We start from the raw sequence: 23647 nt of genomic DNA on the forward strand, positions 1-23647 counted from the left end.
GTGTGTGTGTGTGTGTGTATTTGGATATGTACATGTGTGTGTAAGTGCCCAAGGAGGACAGAGGTATTGGATTTCCCTGGAGCTGGAGTTACAGGAAATTGTGAGCCACTTGACATGGATGTTCGGAATTGAACTCAGGTCCTCTGCAAGAGCAGTACGTACTGTTAATTCCTGAGCAATTTCTCCAGCCCCTCAGAATCAAAAATATAAAATTAACATTGTGAGTGCCCCTCTTGCTTCCATGAACCTGACTTTGCTGAAAGTTAGAGCACAACTTTGCCTTTGCTGAAATGATCCAAGAGGTAGAGCGTTGGCAGGTGCGACAGTGGCCTTTGGGAATGCTGGGGTGAGTAATTGCCCAGAATAGCTTAGCTGGTGCTAACTGTTGGCTGTGATTACTTCTGTGAGTGAGTGATATACACAGTTTTGTCTTAGCTGCTTGAAATAAGGAATTGACAATGAACTCGACCTATGTGGCTTCCCCTCCAACCACTGTCAGCAGTCCTTGCACCGTGGGACAGAATCTTGCACAGGGCTCAAACTGTGGCAGTCTGAGAGGAGACTGGAAGTAACTGCTACCTGAGTCTTTCTGAAGTTTCAGTTTGTTTTTAATTGATGCATAAACAAACTAAGGACACATTAATTGAATACCGTGCTTTGTTTTCACACGCTGTGCAAGGTTTGAAACAGGTGAAATAGGATTTTTCAAATTTACCTTCTCCCGGTAAAAATCCCTTTTTCAGCTTTTTGAGATGACTTGTTTCTTGATGAAGCTAATATAGTCTGGTGAGGAAGATAAGTCTGAGACAACAGGAAATCTGGATGGCCAGCAGGCTGATACTTTGGAATTCTTGATTTGGCAAATGAAATAAAACAGGAGAGAGGGTTTTGATTTTTATAATTAGCTTAATCCATGATTATTAAGCCACAGTATTTTAAATATTATATATTATTATATATACACTGTAAATTTTACACACACACACACACACACACACACATACACACACACACACACACACACATTGTAAAGTATTTTCAGGGACATCCAGTGTCAATGGAGATCACACTGAGTGAGCCATGATCCAGGATGTGTTCTCCCAGACTATTTTTGTTATGTCTTCATCTCTAGGTACTATTCATAGCACATTATTCAGCTCCAAAATTCTATTATTTGAAGTACTTGGATGGACAGAATATCTGAAAATAAATAAAATACTTTGTGTAAAAGCATATTTAATTCAAAGCATTTCTCCTTGAAATACTGATTCTTCTCTTTCAGTTACATCATAAAAATATACAAAGTCAAAGAAATCCAAAGTCCGAATACAGTTTCAGAGGCCAAGAATCACACCCCTGTGCATATCTGTGATGTGTCAGATGAGGCATACATCTGTAAGCCCCAGTGTTACTGACCCCATCTAAAGAAAGCCCATCTCTGAAAATAGGCTTTGATTAAGCTTTTATTATCGTTATGCTTTTGCTGTTTTGTTTGAGGTTGTTGTTGTTGAGACAAGTTCTCTATAAGTATCCCAGGCTGACCTCAAACTCACTATGTAGCCCAAGCTAGCATCTATGTCATGGTTTCTTCTATCTCAGCCTCCTGAGTGCAGGAATTACAGGTTTACACCACCACGATTGGCTAATTCTGCTAAGATCTAATGCATTTATATTTTATCAGATATGATAGGTAATCGATTCCTTTTAAACAGTCTCTATTCATACACTGAACACAAAAGAAGCATTTTTTGGGAGAGTGGGGAGCCCCATATTTCCAGGGCTGTTTGCTGTCTTTTACACTGGCCTTTGACCAGGTAGCTCACTATCTCCAAGTGTCACTTGTAATAGTAAAGCTCAAATCCATTCTATTTCCCTGAATTCCATGGCCTAGAACTTGGACAACATTGTGAAAAAGCATTAAGTGTCAGTTGCACAGAGCATTTAAATAGTTGCTATTCAACTTAAAATATATTTAAACATAAAACAATAAAAATAAAAAGTCATTTTTATTAGAAATGCTTGTTGCAATGACCAGCAGCTGACTCCATAGTCTTTATTAGGCTCTCTATGCCTTTAAAAACTAAGCTGACTGCATTGGGTATGCTCAGTGAGCATATAAAATTCGTTTTTATTTGTGTATGGTTGTGTAAAATTAATATGGTTGCTAATAACTGCATCTAATTTTTCAGTGTTTTATTAAAAAGTCAAAGAACATAAAAAATGACTTTAAATACTTGGCTTAGTAGTCTCCTGTATGCACAGAAAGCCGGCACACAGAGAAGCCAGTTCAGAGCCGAGAAAAAGGGTGGTTGCGATGGGCAGGATGAAGGCGGAGTGAAGTGCTAATGCATGTGCCTGGCAGGAGGACGGAGCTGAGGACCAGTAAGTGGTGCGAGCTCACAGACACCTTCCTTCTTGCTCATTCAGTGTATTTCCTTCCACAAGGGAAGTGGAAAATCATTGTATTTGCATTCCAGTTGTTCCTATTCAGCATCCTTTAATGGTGTGGGATGGGAATGAATAAGACCACTCCATAGATGCCTTTGCTGAGTCGGGTTCAACTGGGACTGTGCAGGCAGCCCTGTTAGGAGATGCATGAGACAGATACTTAGGCTGACAAGACAGTGTGCATCAGGAGGTATGACTGAGGGATGCCTGTTTGTTGATTGATGAGTTGTTGCAAGTCAACTTAGGGGGGCTGTCTTTGTCATTAATCAACATTTTTAACCTTGAGATTTTTGACTCGGAACTTTTGCTGCCATTAAATCACCAAATTAGTAAACTCTAATGAGTCAAAGTTTACTTTAAAATACATGAAGTAGCTCTCCCATTTACCGTAATTATTCTGAAAGTAGAAGCAACATCAACTGAGATCTTTTAAGTAGGATGTGCCAACAGTGGCAGATATTATAAAAAGGGAATCTTTACATGACCATTTTCTGGGAGGTGATGCTGTGCCATGAAAGCTGAGCACCTTTGTGTAGCATTGGTCTTGAAAAGCAGCAAGCAACCCACAGACTTCTAACCCATAGGGCCAAACATCTTCTTTATAAACATCTCATGAGTCCCTGGGTTTGTGGGGGAGAACTTTATTTCTCATTTATTTCAGTTTCATATAATTAAAGTTGCTACTCTCCGCTCAGTGAACTGAAGGAAGACTAAATCTCAGGCTTTAATAAACTCTCACCTGAAACATGCCTTCCTGCCTGTGGATGGTGACATTACTCCCAGAGACCTTCTCACAGTGAAGTCCCCAAGTTAGACCAGTTAGTCACCAGGGCACTGGGCAGGGCGGCCGTCTGCTCCTGTTGAGTATTTGCTGCCTGTGTTTCTTTTCTGGTAACTTTTCTGGTTCACGGTAGTCATTCATGGTTGGATAATAATGATCTCAAAAGTTATTAAAATTGCTTAAATACACAATATATTTTGAAATTCTGAATACTCATTAAAAATTTTCATTTTGGCTTTTGGCGTATTGTTTTGTTTATTGGTTTGCCTTGACCTGTATTTCTAGACCAGAGCCATTTTATTCAAGAAACCCTGCCCCGAACAGGAAGCATTTTGGAACTGCTAGTCTGACAGTCTTTCAGCTTTAAAAAGAAATAGCTGTTGCTTCTCCTGTCAGCCAGCAAATCATTCATTGTAGGTGCCGTGTCCCTCCCCAGCCCCTGCCCTTAACCCTGGAACTCTGTATCGCTGGACACAAAGACCCAAGACTCCCATAACCATGGGATAAACAAAAGCTTACAGAGAGCACTGTGTTCTTGGCTCACCGAGGGGAGGGAGCTGCACAGATGGTAAAGAGAGGCCCAGACAAGGCTTTGGTAAAGCAGGCACTCAATTGCTCACAGACAAATAGAAGTTCCTGATTCTCATGTAGTTTCAATGTGCCCATTCATGTCTTCATACACAGATACACGGTTCTGATCAAACGTGATAGGGTCTCATGTTTCTCACATGTTCTGGTTAAATGACACAGGACACATCACTTGATGTTCCTGGCTTCCTAATCCATAGAATCTACACATGACATTATCCACCTTGCTGGCGCTCAGTATTTTGTTCTCAATTAACAAACACCAGAAGCCATACATGCTATTGTATTCCTCTTTTTTTTATTGTAAGAAGCCTCTAATATTTATTCATTGCTCTTCAAGAAAACTGCCAAGCAATAGTGGAGAAGAATATTCTACTAAAATGCCAAATAAAGCCTAATTTCATTGGCAATAAGTAAACAAACAAAAAAACTCATTTTAAAGAAAAGTTTAGTTTCATCACAACACTAGAAACTTCTCAACCTCTACCCTCTAGGAGTAGATTTAATTAGTAATCCAGTATAGGTGGCCACAAGAAAAGCCAACTCTTTCCTATCCTGTAGTGCTTATGGGATTATATAAATTGACTTTCCAGAGAATATGTAAAAAACACACATGCTCATTTAGACACACAATGAAAAAGACTGCTTAGCATTTAGCTGAATGGGGCCGGCATGGATTTCACAATGTATTTTGCCTTAAGTTTCCTGGCTTTTTAACTTGGCATTGAGTTCAACTGCAGGCTTGTTTTGTTTCCCATATTTAAATAACTGAATTTCAATCATAATACTTAACCAAGCTAAAAAAAAATGACATTACTATTTACCCGACAGGAAAAAATACGTCTCAAAACTTGTTTTAATCCTCTGTCCACATTTCCTTCTCCCTGCACCCTGCACTAAGGTTTCCTTCTTAAATTACTCTGAAGTTTTAGAAAACCAGCCAGACTTATGTTGCTTTTTAGCACTTGTGTTTTGGTTTGGGGACATTTCACACTAATGCAACCCCCTGTGTCTCTGCAGTAAACACATCTGTGAATTGCTAATTGTTTTAGATTAACCCCAGAGATGTTTGGCAGACATGGTTATGGCATTTTCAGCCCACAAATTTGGTGTTTATTTCTGGGACTTTGATCATAAACCCTCCACACAGGCATACAGATCAGTTAGTTGCCCTGTGGAGAGAATGAGAATGGCATCCTGTATCCTCTGGCTCTCATGAGGATGGGCCACTTTGCCTTCTCCTCTCTGCTTGTATTCTTCAGCTCTGGCTGCCTTAACAAAACAGTGCTGGCTGGTTGGCTCAAGCAGTAGAACTTAATTTTCTGCCACTTAGTCCTAGATGCTGGAAGGCTGGAACCCCAGACCTAGGAAATCAGATGAGTACTAGTCTCAGCTTGGAGATAGTCAGCTTGTCACATGACCTTTCCTCTGTGATCACATTCTGAGAGATCTTGCTGCTATCTCTTTCTCTCTTTATGAGAGCCCTCATTCTGTCTGTTTAGACTTCACACTGATAACCTCATGGACCGGTAATGACAATTTTTTTTTTTTTTGGGGGGGGGGGGCGTTACAATTTAGTACCTGTGATATAAAAAGGACTACATTGGCCTCTAGCACTCGGGGTCTCCCCCCACCAGACACACCTCCAACCCATGAGCTCTGAAACACTAATCTTTGTGGCTTCTGTCTATGGACCTCAATGTCTATTGGTTTCTGGCAAGTTTTAGCCTATAGTGTAGCCTGGCAGGAAATGGGTTGAGACTAGGAGGAGGGGTCTGCAGGGGCAGCCTTGGTTTAGGAGACCCTCCCAAATCCTAGTATCCCTCCATGTTCAGTCCCTGTGACTCCTCTCTCCCCATGCCTAGACCTCAGACAGCTGGTGAACATGTGCTGTCCTTTCAGCTTACTGTGCTTGTTATCTTTTGTTTATTTGTGACATAGGCTCTTTCTATGTAGCCCTGAATGGTCTAGAACTCACTATGTAGCCCAGGCTGACTTTGCACTCACAGATATCTGCCTACCTCTGCCTCCCTAGGGTTGGGACTAAAAATGAATGCTACCCAACCTGTCCATTTATTTATCTATGCTTGTTTATAAAAGAATTCCCACCAATTATCTGTTGGATACAAGGATGTCACCTCTGGAAGGGACATTTTTACTAAAGCAGCCATCATGGTCCTTTCATCCCCATAAATTCCTGAAGGACACCTTAAGTGGTGGCATAATGCCACTCTAGCAGTGGCTCTCAACCTGTGGGCCACAACCCCTTTGAGGGTTGAATGACCCTTTCACAGGAGTCACCTAAGACCATTGGAAAACACAGATATTTACATTATAATTCATAACAGTAGTAAACTTATAGTTATGAAGTGGCAATGAAAATAATTTTATGGTTGGGGGTCACCACAACATGAGGAACTGTATTAAAGGGTCACAGCATTAGGAGGGTTGAGAACCACTGCTCTATAGTGATGTAATTTGTGGATCTTGCAATAATAGAATGTCTAGTGTTTATACTTCTGAGGGAGCCACATTAGGTTGAGGTTTCCTGAAGAATTTGGGGTCTAAAACCTATGCCCTCCCTGTTAGTGCTGCTCAGGATAAGACATGCATCCTTTGCTTGTCAGTCCTACATTTGCCCTGGATCTGCAAAGAACAGGAGCTAGACTGCTCTTAGATCCCAATTCCAGGCTCCAGTGGAGACACAAGAGGCTTCCCTAAAAGCAGAAAGAATCTCAGTCCAGTCCCGTTTGCTCAGGGGGCAACTGGAAAAGAATGGCTCAGGTTCTGGCTCCTGTCCTATATCTGGCAATTAGTGAGGGCTTCTGAGATGCACTCTGTTAATCTGTAAAATGGTGATGTATAGGCTCGTATTGTGCACTGTATCATCTGCAGTGCTTCCTAATTAAAACTTTGCTAACGTGTTGGCCTCTATTGTTTTGAGTATATAGTAGATCATCTATGACTATGACACTTGTTGATCATAATGCAAAAATTATCCCTTAAGAGTTGACACAAAGGTCAGGGAAGGTATCTCAGTGATAGAGAGCATGCCTCCCATTCATAAAACCTTGGACTGCATCCCCAGCATTGGAGAAAAAAAAAAAATACTTCTTTCAACCAGACACATACATACCCACAATCATAGTACTCAGGAGATGAGGCAGAAATTTCATGACATTGTGACCAATATCAAGCTATATACTGAGACCCTGTCTCAAAATAAGCAAACAAACAAACAACAACAACAACAAAAGAATTAGAGGAACTAGAGAGATGGCTCAGTAGTTAAAAACACTTCCTGCTCCTCCAGCAGGCCTGAGTTCAGATCTCAAAAGCCGTGTGGGGCAGCTCACAACCACTTCCAGCTTCAGCTCTAAGAAATCCAACACCCTCCTTTGCCCTCTGTGGACACCTCTACATGTGTGATATACACTCACACAGACAGACAGACAGACAGACACACACACACACACACACACACACACACACACACACACACACACACACACACACGTAAATAAGAATAAGTAATTCGAGCTGCATTCTCCCTCTTAACAATGGAATTGCTGTGCTCATTTGTTGATAACACTAATACATGGTCATGGAAACATGGTTTAAAGAAGAAAATAAACTCCTAATCCTACCAAACAGAATGACTTCTGCTACACTGTTCTTGTGTGATAGCCTCAAGCATCTGACTTCTGGAGATACACACTTTTGTTTTCTTAGCTAAGATACCCTATATCTATGTGCACGGTGTATTTATAACAACTTACAAACACAAAAGTACTTTCTGAACATTTTCTTACTGAATATTTAAATTATTTTCAACTGTTTTAATAAAATGTACCTAGGTACACAGTCATAAATTTAGATAAATAAACGCTATTGCATTGCTTTGCTCTTTCATGGCTCTGTGGTATTCATTCTGTCATCTGTTATGGTGTTGATCACATCAGGTAGGTCTTCTGCCTCCCCATGCATTCTGTTGACCTGTCCAGGTAAGTTGCAGTATGCCCATGTGTTTGGCCTAGAGTAATCCCTCTCAGTCTCTGAAGGAGGGACTATGCTGATGATAACTGGAACATTCCTCATTCTTCTGGCAATCTTCTTTCTCTGAGGTCTAGACGTGAGTCTAACTGTTCACACTAAGGTGAGACATAACTTCCTGCGAATGCTGGACAGAGCATGGACCGAGACTTAGTTCATGGTGGTGTGATTATTTCTACATTCTTCTAGGTTTTTATTATTTCTACATTCTAGGTTTTCTAAGTGTTGTGATGGGAAGTCAGGGGTGGTCGAGCAGACCCAGCTATCCATTAGTGATAGCAACTGGGTCGCGCTCTGGCAGTAACTCTCATTCTTGTTTTCTGCGGGAAAGGACGGGTCTTTCTGTGTAGACAACATTGTTCTTTTATAGTTCAGAGAACAAAAAGAAATACATATCAAGCTTGGTCTAGTCAGGCTATAAATATTCTGTTCCCTAAGGATTCAAGGTCAAGAAGAGTGCATTACAGATAGTCTGGATCCTTTGTTATCACTATATTTGGCTTTTTAAATGAGCTGCTTTCACAAAGCAGTGACCAAAATATTGACAGAAACAACCTAACACCAGAAATCCTTGTTTTGACTCTGAGTTTCAGAAAGTTTTAGCCTGTTCTATGGGGAAAGTGTGGTGGAGTGACTTTGTCCACCATGGCTTTGTCCACCATGGAGGCGAGGGCCAGGGCTCCTCTCTTCCTGTCAGCCCAGGTCCTTGTGCTAGCATGCAGAGGCCCGCCTTGTGTGCCCCGTTTGAACCAGCCAGACCCCACCTCCTGCAGTTTCCACAGCCTCTCCAAATAGAGCTATCAGCTGGGAAACAAGTGCTCAAAATATGAGCCAGTCAGGTCCGTTTTAGAGTCAGACTCTCACTGTCTCAGCTATTTCTCCTTCCACCTTATGGCCTTGAAAAGAGGCTCAACTGTGTGGCTTTATTTGCTTATGCTAAGTGGAAGATAATGGGTTTGCTGTAGATATCCTTCAGTGTGGCTTGAAATTGATTTTTTTTGGGGGGGGGTTTTCGAGACAGGGTTTCTCTGTGTAGCTTTGCGCCTTTCCTGGAACTCACTTGGTAGCCCAGGCTGGCCTCGAACTCACAGCGATCCGCCTGGCTCTGCCTCCCGAGTGCTGGGATTAAAGGCGTGCGCCACCACCGCCTGACTGATTTTTTTTTTTTTAATTCTTAGGAATTTAGCTGCCAAAAAAAAGATACACTTTACTTCATTCATCAACGCTCACCTTAGCTGCTACTCATTACATTATTTAGGACTTCAAGGTACTCCTGCAGCTCTTTTAAGCTACCAGTTTTGATGGAAAGCGTGACTCAGTTCTTAGCATTTTGAGTCATAGCGAGTTGATCTGATTATAAGTATGACATAACATTACTGCTCTTACAGACAATGGGAATTGGCATAGACTTCTTTATACTTTGTGATTCTCAGGTGTCAAATGACATTATACAACAGCCTCCCTTTACAGTAGTTGTAAAGATTTAAAGCAATATTTATTATATCACTATAATTCTTTAAATTATAAGCATTTAGCATTTGATATAATTAACATAATTTAACATTTCAGCTTTGGGGTCTGTATTCAAATTTTCATTCCCTGATGTATCTTTTATCACTATAGAACATCACTAAACCTTACTACCTCAGTTTCTCATTTGCATCATAGGGAAAATTGTGTTGGTCTCACATGTTTGTTGAAAAGGTTCAGCCTGAGTCTGTAAAGCAGTTATAATTATGCTCAGTTTGTAAATATTGATCATTCTTAGTATAACATTGGTGTTCTTGATACTTCTGTGGCCATATTACTTTCTTAAGGCAACTCTCCTTACCTTTCCTCCCCAAGGCATCTTAAACCCAACATATTTTTTAAAACAGCATCACTTTCATCATGCAAGTACTTTGTTCTAATGGTTCTGATCATCTCTTAATTTATAACCTGGGGTCCTGTCTTCTCATGTCTCTAACTTTCTCTGTCTGTCAACAGGGTCGGAGAGGCCTCGGCTCTGTGTTTGTCTGGGCATCTGGCAATGGTGGAAGGAGCAAAGACCACTGCTCTTGTGATGGCTACACCAACAGCATCTATACCATCTCCATCAGCAGTACAGCTGAAAGTGGGAAGAAGCCGTGGTACTTGGAAGAGTGTTCATCTACACTGGCCACAACCTACAGCAGTGGAGAATCCTATGATAAGAAAATAGTATGTCACTTTTGCATGTCTATTACCATCCATTTCTTCAGTGTTCACATTCAAAGATAAAGAGAGATCCATAAATGTGTAGAACTAGTATGTGGAAACAGCAATTCAGATTAACTGATGGTACAAAATAAGTTGCTGTGGACATTAGCAGTCTGTTACTAATTCCTTGAAAATGTTTGTCTGGATCATGATATTTGAGCATTAATTTAACGTTGATCATGATTAAGCTTCTTCAGTTTTATTAAGAACAAATGATTGGTCTACATATACCTTGATAGTGGCAGAATAAAAACAAGAATCAATGTGTGATTCTTATCTTAGTGCCCCTATCGTGGACTTTTGATTCTGGTGTCTCATATGGCTAATTCATTATGTACAAAAAAGTACTTAGGAAAACTCATAATCACACTTAAAATGTACATTTCCTTGTCTGTGTCCTTGGGCTGTACATCTACAGACTAACCAACCACACCTTGAAGTCTTTATTCACTAGTCTTTATTAGTAGTCTTTATTCACTAGACAATGCAGGATTACAACTGTGTACATAGCACTTGTGTTATTTAGTGTATTAAAGCAATCTAGAGATTGAGTAGTGTCTAAGGAAGGATTTGCAGAGATCAATATGCAAATACTATGCTATTGTTTTTTAAATACAGGACTTAAACATTCTCAGATTTTAGGATTCCTGAAACCAGTCCTTTGCAGATACCCAGGGGCTGTATTTATCCAATGTGTGCTAGTCCTGAACCAGCGGCTTTTCTAAGTCTACTGTAGTCTACTGAATAGGGAAGTATGGAAGTGTAGGGGTGTCCCTGTTCACCACTCTATCCTGCTGTCTTGCCAAAGAAAGAATTCAGAATTCGGGGTTGGGGATTTAGCTCAGTGGTAGAGCGCTTGCTTAGCAAATGCAAGGCCCTGGATTCGGTCCTCAGCTCCAGAAAAAAAAAAAAAAAAAAAGACTTCAGAATTCAGGTTACTAGTTTAGCCTACCTGAGTTTGTGTGACTTGAGCCATTTTCTAGATCGAAGTCCTTCCTTATAATGTGAAGGTTTAACAGTTTGTGGCTCATGGCACTATTGCTGAAATAATTGGGGGAGACACAAGCCAATAAAAGATGCAACCTAGTGCTAACCATTCTCAGTGTCTGGGGAAATTGACCCCTAGAACGCCTGCCACAGTGCTGCTAATTTTAAATGTCAAATACCATTCCTCTTCTCCTGACTGTGGTTTTCTACAGTGTCTCAGGATTCATCTTTCAAATGCCCAGCTGAGCTGATTCACCTGATGTTTGAGGAGCCACGCAGGGACAGGTCACACTGTGGAGGGGCATCTCATTTTTCTATAGTGGTAGGGGAGCCACTGCAAGTTAACTGTGGCAATCCCCAAATCCAAAACACTAAATCCAACAGCTATGTAGTACTGTTAAGACTCTATATTTGGAGACGTTTTAAAGCATAAAAATCACTTAAAATATGTAAAGTTGTAAACAGGCTGTATGTACAACATGTGTACTTGAAGCATAAATGAATTCTAATTCCCAAGATATTTCATTCTGTTCAGGCATTCCAAAATCTGGAGAAAAATTGTATAGTTCCAAACACCTTAGGTTCAGAGCATTTGCCTCTTGTGTGAAATTAATTTATAATCTAGTAATCTCCTGTTAATGGTTTGTTTATTATAAGATTTTTGTGTCTGATTTCCCAACTTCTTTTTAGTGCATACTTTAGTTACATTTTAAAGATGTCCCAATCATTCCCCAATGACTGGATTTAAAAATATTCACAAGTCTGGGGTTGGAAAAAGGGTTCAGAAATTTAAAAAATTGGTTATTCTTCCAGAGGACCTGGGTTTGGTTCCCAGCATCCACATAGCAGCTCACAACCATGTCACTCCAATCCCAGGAGATCCAATGCCCTCTTCTGGCATCTGTGGGCACTACACACATGTGGTACACAGACATACATTCAGGCAAAATACCCATACACATCAAAAAAGTTGTATGTATACAAGTCCATCTCTCAGTATCTCCTTGATCATTTATCAGTGAACTAATTCTAAATACAAAGTAAAACACTTAAGGAGAATGTACAGAGATGAGCAAGACTAGACGTTTCTGGTTTGTTTCATTAAAAACTGATGCCCCTTACCAAGATTTTGACATCATTATAGAACTGTAAACATCTGGAAATACCTCTTTTGCTTTCCAGTAGAAAACTGTGTATTCTCTAGCCTGTCACCTAGGTATACCAGTGCCCTGTGACACCCATCTCTGCATCACAAAGTACCTGAGAAACTCCCGGACAAGAGTCCCACCATTATCGGGTGGTGGTGGCGCACGCCTTTAATCCCAGCACCCGGGAGGTAGAGGCAGGCAGAGTTCTGTGAGTTTGAGACCAGCCTGGGCTACAGAACAAGATCCAGGAAAGGTGCAAAGCTACACAGAGAAACCCCGTCTTGAAAAAAAAAAAAAAAAAAAAAAAGAGTCCCACCATTTAGCTCTACAGTCTGAGGATCTCACACTTGCTCCCAAGCATCTTGTGACCTGGCCAGTCTTGTTATTCCTGTGGTACCATTGCTGTGGGGATGGTATTAATCAGTTCCATAAATGCCTTGTCTAAAAGAAGCGCTTAGTCTAACAGACAAATATCAAAACAGGAGGAAGTGTGCCCCGCATTCTTGATGGAACGCATCATATAATTTGGCCTGAACAACCTCAGAATCATGTCAGTGAGGTTCATTCCCTAGACCTGGGTATAGATGTAACCAACCGTCTTATTAAATAAGAAACACAGAACCAATGCAAAGAAGAAAGCCAAGAGGTCAGAGCTAAGAGCTAAAACCTTACCCTTCCTCCTGCAGTGGTCCTACCTCTCCGAAAGAGAGCTATTTCCTGTGGTAAAGTCTTTATATAGACTTTCTGTTCTGCCTTCTCATTGGTTGTAAACCCAACCACATGACCGCCTAGTCACTGCCTGTCTGTATAGACCTCCAGGTCTTCTATGGTTGGTATTGAGATTAAAGGCGCGTGTATCCAATGCTGGCTGTTTCCCTGAACACACAGAGACTTACCTAGCTCTGCCTACCAAATGCTGGGATTACAAGCGTACACCACCACCACCCGGCTTTCCTATGGCTTGCTAATAGCTCTGACCCCGGGCAACTTTATTTATTAACATACAAATAACATTTTAATACAAATAAAATATCACCATACCTGGGCACCAATGTGTTTGTAATTGTGCAGCACTTGTTGTGACTCACGAACAAAACCATAGAGCAACTGTGAGCTCCATATGTTTACAGTTCGGTAATGAAGTCAAAATCTTGCTGAGGGGCGAGAGCTTGGGAACCTGGACACCATGACTGGATGTCAGTGTCTTTCTGTGAGGTCTTATCCTTCATTTTCCCTTCACCAACTGGGTGCGTATTGAATTCTTCCTTATATCTACTTTGTGATTATTCTCTTTCTAAAAGGAAATTTCCATTTATTAAGAATCAGAAGCCGGGCGGTGGTGACGCACACCTTTAATCCCAGCACTCGGGAGGCAGAGCCAGGCGGATCTCTGTGAGTTCGAGGCCAGCCTGGGCTACCAAGTGAGTCCCAGGAAGGGTGCAAAGCTACACAGAGAAACCCTGTCTCGAAAAACCAAAAAAAAAAAAAAAAAAAAAAGAATCAGAAACTTCCTGTTTTGCTTATGGGATGATGTCTTCAGACTAGAGGTAAAGGCAGTAACCCAAGCATTTCCTAATGGAACTAATTGGTGTCTTGCCACACTGGTGCACACTGGCCACTGGCATGGGGACATAACATCTTGTGTAAAAACGGGGTTCATTCTAGATTACAGTATTTCTGTAATAAATTAATCTTCAAGGGCATCCGTTTCTCATTACAAAGGCCAAACAGTCATTCATCTCTGCGTTTTCTCTTTCTCTTTACCTAGTTCTTCAATTCTTTTCTTTTTGTCTGCACCCTCAAATTACCCACAAAGGAAGAGGAGATTTGGAAGCTATTTGAATTCAGTGTCTGACTTCCTACTGACCACCTAGTGCTAAGCCGCCCACTCAGAGTCTTGACCTCCGCAACTGTAAAATTGAGGGGACACCCACATGGCCTCAGAGATTCCCAGGAGACAGTAAGAAACCAAGGATAGTGACAGCCTGAGTCTGAGTGTCTGGTGTGCATTTGGCTCTGTTAGTGGCTGGCATTATTGTCCTGAGGCCTGTGCGGCCTTCTGCATCCTGGAAGGTTAGTTGGTCACATCTCTGTTCACAGAGTTTCTTGTTGCACCTTCCTTTTTCCTAGCCATAAAATCCTGTGGTCTGTTCCACCAACCCCATAAAGAAAGCCACTGTGATCAGGAACATGTTAACAGCCTGAACATGAGTGGAATTGGCAGCAACATCAGATTTTTATGGTCCAGCTGACCCCCTTTCGTTCCAGATGTCAGGATGATGAATAAGCCCACAGTGCGCCCAGGACCTTGCCACCACCAGGCTTTGAACCTAGACGCCTGTGGTCTCCGGGTGATGCCTGCATCCTGTTAGTGGCATCCATGATGGAGTGCTGCAGGAGCGTCAGTGTCTTCTTTGTACTGGGCCCCTTCCCTGAGCCATTCATTTCCCTCTGTCACTCGCTGCCTCTCCAGGAGAGCACGGTTGTCGTTCTTCATTCCTAAGAGCACCTTTGTGATTTGAACCGAGACAGCTGCTGAGGATCTGAGGGACAGGAAAGATCTCTCATCTGCTTCTAGGAAAGCACTTTGTTAAATAAACTTTACATATCTGGGACAAAAGATCTTTTCATGATTTGGAAGCAGGAAAGCTTGCCCTGGGTTTCAAAATATAGCAAGGACTGCGTAGCTGCATGTCCTGCCTTTACTAGTAACTCAACAGTGGGTGCTAGCATTATATTCACATTCACATAGACTTGGGGCCTTAGTAGCCTGACAGCTTATTCCAGCCAATGAAGCTCCCAGAATGTCAGGAGTATAATAAGAAGCTCTTTTCTAAACAAAATGATCAGAAATGACTGTTGTTTGTTTGCAACAAAATCTCATTTAGCCTAAGGTGACTCCATGGTCTTTCTGCCTCAGCCTTCCAAGTGCCAAGATTACTGCTATGACCTGCCACACCCACTCAACAGATTTTTTTAAGATTTATTTCTATTATTTTTAATCATGTGTACTCTGAGGGCCATGGATGTACATATTTGTTGCAGGTGCCCTCAGAAGCCAGATGTGTCAGTTCCCAGAGATCTGGAATTACAGGGGGTTGTGAGCCATCTGACCTGGATGCTGGGAGCCACATTCAGGTCCTCTGCTAGGTCATTATCTTCTCTTAACCACTGAGCCACCTCCCCAGCCCACCCTGACCAGCTAGTGTAAAGCACTGACTTGAAGCAATGCTTTTCTTAGCATAATTGTGTACATAATATTCTGTATCTCATGTGACACATTTACAGTTGTCATAACATGTCATACACATAACATTTGTGGCCTTTCTGTTGAGAACCTGATACAGCACTCTGCATGTTGACTGAAACCTTTCACGATATCCTGAAAACCCTGTGTCCAGGGATCATCTTGTTCAATTCACAGATGAGAAAACAAACTTGAAAGGCTAGGAAGAAAACAGATAGCTGGCCTGTTGGGGGAGCCTAGATTCCAGTCAAGCAGAAGGAAGCCCAAGCCCATCTATCATCAGTGTGCCATCATGCCCCAACACTTGACAGAGCATCCATTGTGGAGCTGTGTAGAGAAGGGTGGTTGCTTACCTGGTATTTTCTTAATGGTTGCCTACCCCATTTTTCTACCTTGCTCTTCCTAATTGAATTTCAGGCCTCTACCCTTTTCAAAATGTCCTCAGTCAGACATATAAACCTGAAGCAGCATTAACAACAGACTCCCAAGCCTAAAGCAGTGTTAGCAACAGACTCCCAAGATGGTGCCTCTGTGTGATCAAAGCAGAGTGGCGTTCTCTGCAGAAGACTCCCTCTAGGAGCACCTTGCCTGGTGTGTCCCTTCAGCTCGGTATCCTCGAGTTGCACTCTGCAGAGGAGTGTGCCTCTGTGCTCCCTGCATTTGGGATCCTGCCTTCCACCACCCTCTCTCAGGCAGCTTTCCTTCCCAGTGTACTTAGCCTCACTTGACACTATTGTCTACATTCTTCATTTACTGTCTGATTTTCATGCCAGAGTGGAAACTACTTGAGAATGAAGAGTCTGTACTCTTGGCTAGAGCTGGAGCTCCATAAGTGTCCATGCAAAAATAGTCATGTAAAAATAACCTTCATGAAAGGTAAACATCGATCGAGTTATTTACGGTGGAAAATCATAAAATTTATGTGTGTAACAACCCATACAAGCAATCAAAATTTTGTCTTTCAAACCTCACTACTTCCATAGCTTTCCCCTATTGTATTGTATAACTAAAAGTCTATTCAGTCATTCCTACAAGAAAATTGTTTCTTTTAGAACTTGTTCTGCCTTTGACTCCCTGCCCCCAAGTCATTTGTCCTACTCATTAGGCTTTGGGCTCCTTTGTTTTCCTGTTGGGAGAGGTTCTCTGAGCCATGCTTTGGGTAATAAGCATTCTACTTTCTTCTTCTGATATCATTTTACTTATATGTGTTCAAAACACACATGCAGCCTGAAGTATCTCAGGGGTGGCCACAGAGACCAAGTCCAGGTGGAGGAATTACCCCACTGCTCTTAATGCTGGTAAGCACTCACATTTCTCCTGTAGAGGCACCCTGCTCTCCAGCTCTCCTGCCTCCTCTGGCACACACTGCTGTTTCACATGCAGTCACTGTTCACATCAGATCCTTCGCTGCCATCTCCTCTGCTCCTTTAGGTTTAGAAAATCTCATTCTTTTCTTTTTTTTTATTTCATTCTTTCTGTTTCTTGAGTAAGTAAATAGAAGAACAAGTCCAGATGTGTTCAATAGCTTGACCCATATTCTCCTCAGAATGTAACAAAGCATACAGGAGCCCTGCTTGCTGGCAGGCAGGGGCCCCAAGGCTGTTCTGCTGTCACCGCGGTCATGGCTGGAGGTCTGACTCTGTTGCTCTTGTCCTCATGGGTGACTGCACTCTAAAACTCTGCTTTTCTTATATTGCTGGTTCAGGATTTAGTATCTTCCCTACCTACTAACTGCCTTATTGCTCTGCATCCTGGAGCAAGGTAATTAGCCTTGCCAAACCTCCTTTTCCTTAGCTGTTAATGATATAATACTTTCCTTGCAAACATCCCCTGGCTGTATGGAATGCTCTTCACCCAGGCATATTTACTTCCTCACTCGTCATCAGTTGCTAATAGTAGTTTGAGGAGAAGCCTGGAGGTTGGAATTGTGAGGTTAATGGCTATACTTTAATCCTTGGATTGGTTTTTGTTTTATTTATCTGTTGGTTGGTTGTTTTGTTGGTTGGTTAGTTGGTTGTTTTTTTGAGACAGGGTTTCTCAGTGTAACAGCTCTGGCTGTCCTGGAACTCTCTTTGTAGATCAGACTGGCCTCAGATTCACAGAGATTGCCTGCTTCGGCCCTCCCACATGCTGGGATTAAAGATGTGCACTGCCACCACCTGGCTAATCCTTGGATTGTAAATTAACACACCCATAACTTTTCTGGACTGATTCTAAGTTTCCTGGAGCCCTGATTGAACAGTCAAAGGAAAAGTGACCTTGAAGTGTTTCTAAATAAATGGAAAAGTTCAGAGTGTAAAATGAAGTAAGTGTAGCTAAGGGAGCTGGGTGCAAGCAGTTCAACTTAGCAGACAAATACTTGCTCTTGTTGCAGTGTAGAATTCAGCTGTACAGTATGGCGGTGTAGACATGACACAAGACAGGATCCCTGTTTAGAGAAGCAGCCTCGTCCCTTACACGCCACGTTTCTAGGTTCTCTTAGCAATATGGGAGGGGTTGGTGTTTTGTCCTGAATTATTCCTACTCACTGAATTCTGTACCCATCTTGGTGACATCTGTGGACTCAGAAATCATTCAGTGGTCCTTATTCCTGTCCGTGTCATTGTACTTAATAGCGAGCTACACCCAGCTCATTGTCTCTGCCCTTTACCACAATTGCTGTGTCTGAAACAGCTCAAGGAACACATTTCCAACCCAAATCCAAGTCAGCACTAGGAACAAATTCGCCCTAACAGACAGCAAAAGTCATTTCATGTTTTAAAAATATCTTTTCAGTTGCTCTTTTAACAGGTATGAGGCAATCTGGCACCTTCAAAGTAAAAAGGATCACAGGGCATCAGGGAGAGAGGACACTTATCGTAGGTTGCTGTAAAAGCTTGTCACTTAGGGCCCAAGTCAATCTGTGCTGAGATTCCCTGGAGAATGGTATCAACAGGCCACAGTCAAAAGCCCAATCAGCTCCAATAATGAACTGTGAAGCATTAGGAAATAAAAGCCTAGTGAGAAAAGTGGTGGTTCTTCTCAAGGATCCTGGCTGGGGCTGAACAAGAAAAGATGACATCTGTAACTTTGTGGAGTCCAAAACCCCATCTGCTACTGATCCTATGAGGCTGGAAATCTAATTTGCCCATCAGGATAACTTTGATCTGCTCAGGGCCTGCGTCCTCTCCAGTTTCCTTCTCGGTGATGGACGCAAATGATATTTTCTTGAGCAACTTCAGTTCTCTGGATACAAATTCTGTTTCTGATTTGGGTGGTGAATTGAGAGAATTGGGAGCAGGCGAGACTGCCACCGGGGTGGAGACCAAATTCTGAGACATTCTCGAGGGAGTCTGAAGCAAGAGCGTGTCCGCCCTGTGTTATGGGCTGCACACTGGATGCCACTTTCCTTTAAGGTGTGCTGGAGGATCCTGTGTTCTGTTTCCTGTGCCTTGTGATGAGTGCTGTTACCCCAGGTTGTTCTGGATTTAAACCATCTTCTAGGTTGCACATTCCATGGTGACCTTTGCTTTTTCTTTCTGCAGATAGCCATAAATATTTCCTGGTATTCTGGCTTCTTTTAATGGTAGAACCTTACCTTAGATGCTCCTGGTAATTTACACCTGAACATCTCTTCTACTGACAGTAACTTCCTATTGAAATGATCCAGCTGGAATTCCACTTAGAGCAGAGAAGAGAGGGGAATGTCTTTGTTTCTTCTTTTCCCTGCGTCTTTTAACCTCCAAGTTCCCCGTCACCTTTCTGCTCCACACCCTCTCCAACTCCTTTCATTTAGTTCAAATGATTGAAAAAAGTTAGAGCACAGTGGTGACTTGAATCCCACACAAAGTCATCGAAATTGATAGAATCTGAGACACCATTGGTATCTCTAAGTAGCTTTTCATGTAAGTATATGTTATATGTGTATGTGCCTGGTGACTATAAAAAGATGAGGTGTATTTGTGCTATGGACCGTACAGCATAAACTATTTCTTGTTTGTGTTTGGCCAGAACTGGCTATTTGTGAGGTTCATCGATGCTGAACACACTCTCCAAGTGTTCATTCTGGACCTAAGTCTGTGCATTGGAAGTGTCTGGTACAGCTGAAGAAGTAGGGAAATAGCATGAAAAGGCTTCAATCCAGTCACAATTCACTGAAAAAAATTAACACTTGCACAAAGGAATGTGACCATGGGATGAGGTACAATACAAAAAACTTTGTCTCTTAAGACCATCTCTCAAAAACAGGGACTCTGGAGACATAGAAATAAGCCATTTCTGATGCGTTCATGCTTGGACTCAGAGACTGTACCTCAGAAAAAGACTTTAAAGATTCCCCCACTATGATTTAAAGTGGGGTAGAAATGCCTTTTTAAAAATTTACTTATTGGCCGGGCGGTGGTGGCGCACGCCTTTAATCCCAGCACTCGGGAGGCAGAGGCAGGCAGATCTCTGTGAGTTCGAGGCCAGCCTGTCTACAAAGCAAGTTCCAGGAAAGGCACAAAGCTACACAGAGAAACCCTGTCTCGAAAAACCAAAGAAACAAAACAAAACAAAATTTACTTATTATTGCGGGTGTATGCTGTGTGAGGGGGAAGCAATTTTCTTTGTCTACCTTTACACGATGTTAAGAGATCACACTCAGGTTGCCAGGTTTGCAGAGTAACTGTTCTACCCACTGAGCCATCTCTCCACCCCCCAAAATGCCTCTTTTATGATCCAGCAACCCCACTTCTGGGATTATATTCAAGGGCATTTAAAATCAGATTTCAAAAAGGATTCTGCATTTTGTGTAGATTTGGAACACTGTTCAGCAACCAAACATGGAAGGAAGCCCAATGTCCATCAACAGATGAGTGATTTGGAAAGTATAGCATAATGGAATATTGGTCAGTATTTTTAAAGAAGGGCTGTATCATGGATGAAGCTTCAGGACATCACATGTGAATTAATCCAATCAGTAAGAGACAGATACTAAGTGATTTCACTTAAATGAGGTACTTACTCAAACCCATCACAGGAAGCATAGTAGTGGTGAGAGGTCAGAGTCAGAGCAGCTGTCATTCTGAGATCCATTTGTGCAGATGAGAAAGGTCCTAGAGACCCAAGACAGCAGTGTGTAGTGAATAATACTATACACACAAAAATTGCCAGGAGGGTTAGCTTATGTTATACCTTTTTTAAGTCAATTAAAACCCTAGGAAGTTTCTTTACATTTAGGTGAGCACAGCTCTATTGGCCTACATCACCATGTCCCTGTGGTTCTGCATATTACTCTCCCACCTCTTTTGTGTCAGTGTTCATACTTCTGTGATACAGGTCATCTGGTAGGTAGCATTACACGTGTCAAAAGAGATGGTAGACATGCTGTTGTGGGAAACTGAGCAGGCTGAGATGGCTGCTCTGGCTCTAAAACATAATGTAAAATTCCCTCCCAGGGGCTGCGGCGTAGAAGAGTTGTAAGGGTGATTGTGGGGGTGGGGTGTCCACCTGCTCCTAAACCGACTTCAGCTCATCTCAGTCCGCTTAGGAAAACAACGGCTGTGCTTTCTGCTGCCTCTACGCACTGTCTTTCTGCCCAGCTTCCACATCAGCTCTCTTCTCTGTAATGTGTGGTGACACACTTGTCTTCGTGCCAAAGAAAGGTTTACTGGTATCAGCCAGTGACTGCAGCATGTCCTCTGATTCATCTCCCCATCAAACACAAAGTCAGTCCCAATGGAGCAAAATGGATTCCTGTCCAGGAAGAATTTTTTTTTAATCTGAGGGGTATTGCAATGATTTCTAAAGTCATATTCTATAGTACTTAATTTCTCATGTTAAGGAGAATTTCAATTTAATTTTCTTTCTTGGTGAGACAATAATGAAACGCAGACTGGGAACCATTGCCTTTGCTGAATGGTAATAGAATTCAGTCAGAGCTGAACCAAACTGGATCCAAGCCAAGAAAATAAAATGATCTAGTTTTCACATTTTGATTGCAAGGTAAAATTGGAAAAGTAGCTAGCCTCTTATATATAATGTGCAAGCAGACACTGCCTTAGCTGTGTGTGAGGTACAAGAGTCCAACCCTTGCTCTTCCTGTCCATGTGACACCTTTGAGGAAGCCTTAACCCATCCATGCAACATTCTGATGAATTCTAGAAAAGTCCACAAGCAAAGATCACTTGTGTGCGGGACTGTTTCTTGAAACCTGTTGCTCCCCCGAAGTTATAATTTAGAGAATGCAGGAGCTGTATAGTTTATCCCTTCATCTACAGACACCAGGTTTGGTGTCTGGTAATTCATTTAACGTATTTAATTAGTTCAAAATGTGGGTCAATTAAATAATTTCCATTTTAATGCAGAGTGGAACTAAGGTGAGGCACACACGGTGTATACACTGCAGACTTTTAGGAGCCACAGACACGACCTTGAGGTTCTGAACTGGGGTTCACCCCGTTCCTGTTCTGCTTGTCATGAAGTCAATTTCCAGTCATTTCTTTTTTAAGAGCAATTCTTTGAAAGTGAATGGTCATGAGGGCCTGGAAACATTGAGTTTAAAGTTAATTTTTAATTCTTCTCCATCTGCTTTGTGAGTAAACTTCTTGCTTTGACACAGACTGTCCTCAGGGCCTAAAGTTTTCCACTTCTGTTTTTCAGATCACGACCGACCTAAGGCAACGATGCACGGACAATCACACGGGGACGTCAGCCTCAGCCCCCATGGCTGCTGGCATCATTGCCCTGGCCCTGGAAGCCAAGTAAGCCTGATCTCTCTGTCTTCACTGGTGACAAGCCCCTATCTCTAAGAACATGCTCCCTTCCCCTATATAGATAGTATGTAGCATAATAGCCCAGGAGATAACTTTTCATGCCATTGTTTAAATTTTCAGTGATTTGGGCTTTCAAGCATTTTTTATTGCTGGGAATAGTGGCTCACACCTGTAATCCCAGCACCTGGGAGGTTGAGGTAAGAGGACTGCAGGTCTGAGACTAGTCTAGGCTACATAACAAGTTCCAGGTCAGCACAAGATACATAACAGAGGATATATTATAAGACCCTGTCTCAAACTAACAAACAAACAAAACAAACAAAAAAAAAAAACAAAAGAACAAATAAGCAAAACTCATTCAAAGAGAATTTGGGGTTTGTATATGTGTTAAAAAGCAAGCTGTGTGGTTCCTTCATTATGGAGTCACAGTATTAGCCATTTGCCTGCAACAGTCTTGTCCTGTTGTTTTTCTCGTAGTCTCGGAATGTTCCTGTGAGCCTCAGACAGGTTACTAACACCTCCATTCCTGGTCCCCTTCTCTATAGCTCAGCAAGGCAGTTCAGAGTCCAGGACAATGCTGTCACAGATTGACTCAGTAGAAGAGGATATGTCCAAGTCACATGGGGCAAGACCCCACAGACAAAGACAACACATGTATCTCAGCCTTGCTCTGGCCCATCTAGTCAAAGTGTTCAAAAGACCTCTTAAAAGGACGCATAAGCTGTTTGTATGCGACACCTTTCTCTCAAAACAAATGGGACATAGCTTTTTGAAAACCTTGTACAGATGTAAAATCTCCTTGCCTCAATTTCAAAACCTAAAATGTCCAGAAAAACTGAAAGTTCTCTTGTAAATTTAACACCCAGATTTATTTGATAGACTGATTTCTTGCTATTTCTGTCCTTCCTTATCCCACACACTGTGAAGATGCCTACCTTCACTGTATCAATATTCATGCATATGATGACCTGCTGACTCAGCACTCACTAGAGATTTTGTATTATACCTGCAATTAACACCATTTCTGAAAACAAATTCATGAGTTCCGCACACATCTGGTGCAAGGATTTATTTTTTGGTTTTTGGTTTTTGGTTTTTGTTTTTTGTCTTTTAAGGAGGATTTGAGGCTATGTTCTCTGAGGTTCTCCCTGCATGACGATCCTAAGAAAATAGAACTGTAGTAATGACATCAGCATTTTCCAAAAGAAGCCTGCCTTGCTCCCCTGGGAACGATGCAAAACTCTTCTGCTGGCTGCACCTAGAGTTCAGCACTTGCAGGTGGACGGGAAGAGTCCTGAGACTGAGCAAGCCTGGACCCTGCCGTTAGAACGGGCTAGTTCATTCTCAGTACTCAAATGGCTCCTCACCAACTGTAGCTACCATCCTAGTAAGGAGACAGGAGACACAGTTAACAACTCCCTAA

General features: G+C 42.0%; 1 protein-coding gene across 1 annotated transcript in view; it reads left to right on the top strand.

The window, feature by feature from the left end:
* The window catches only part of Pcsk5 (proprotein convertase subtilisin/kexin type 5), a 456194-nt gene that overhangs the window by 201734 nt on the left and 230813 nt on the right, over window positions 1-23647 (top strand). The window contains 2 exon segments of the mRNA XM_052762773.1: window positions 9857-10069; window positions 22112-22212. Of these exon segments, the coding sequence (XP_052618733.1) occupies window positions 9857-10069; window positions 22112-22212 (314 nt within the window).

This window comes from Peromyscus californicus, unplaced genomic scaffold, assembly GCF_007827085.1.
Source record: "Peromyscus californicus insignis strain IS unplaced genomic scaffold, ASM782708v3 Scaffold_4__1_contigs__length_199733344, whole genome shotgun sequence".
NCBI classification, from domain to species: domain Eukaryota; kingdom Metazoa; phylum Chordata; class Mammalia; order Rodentia; family Cricetidae; genus Peromyscus; species Peromyscus californicus.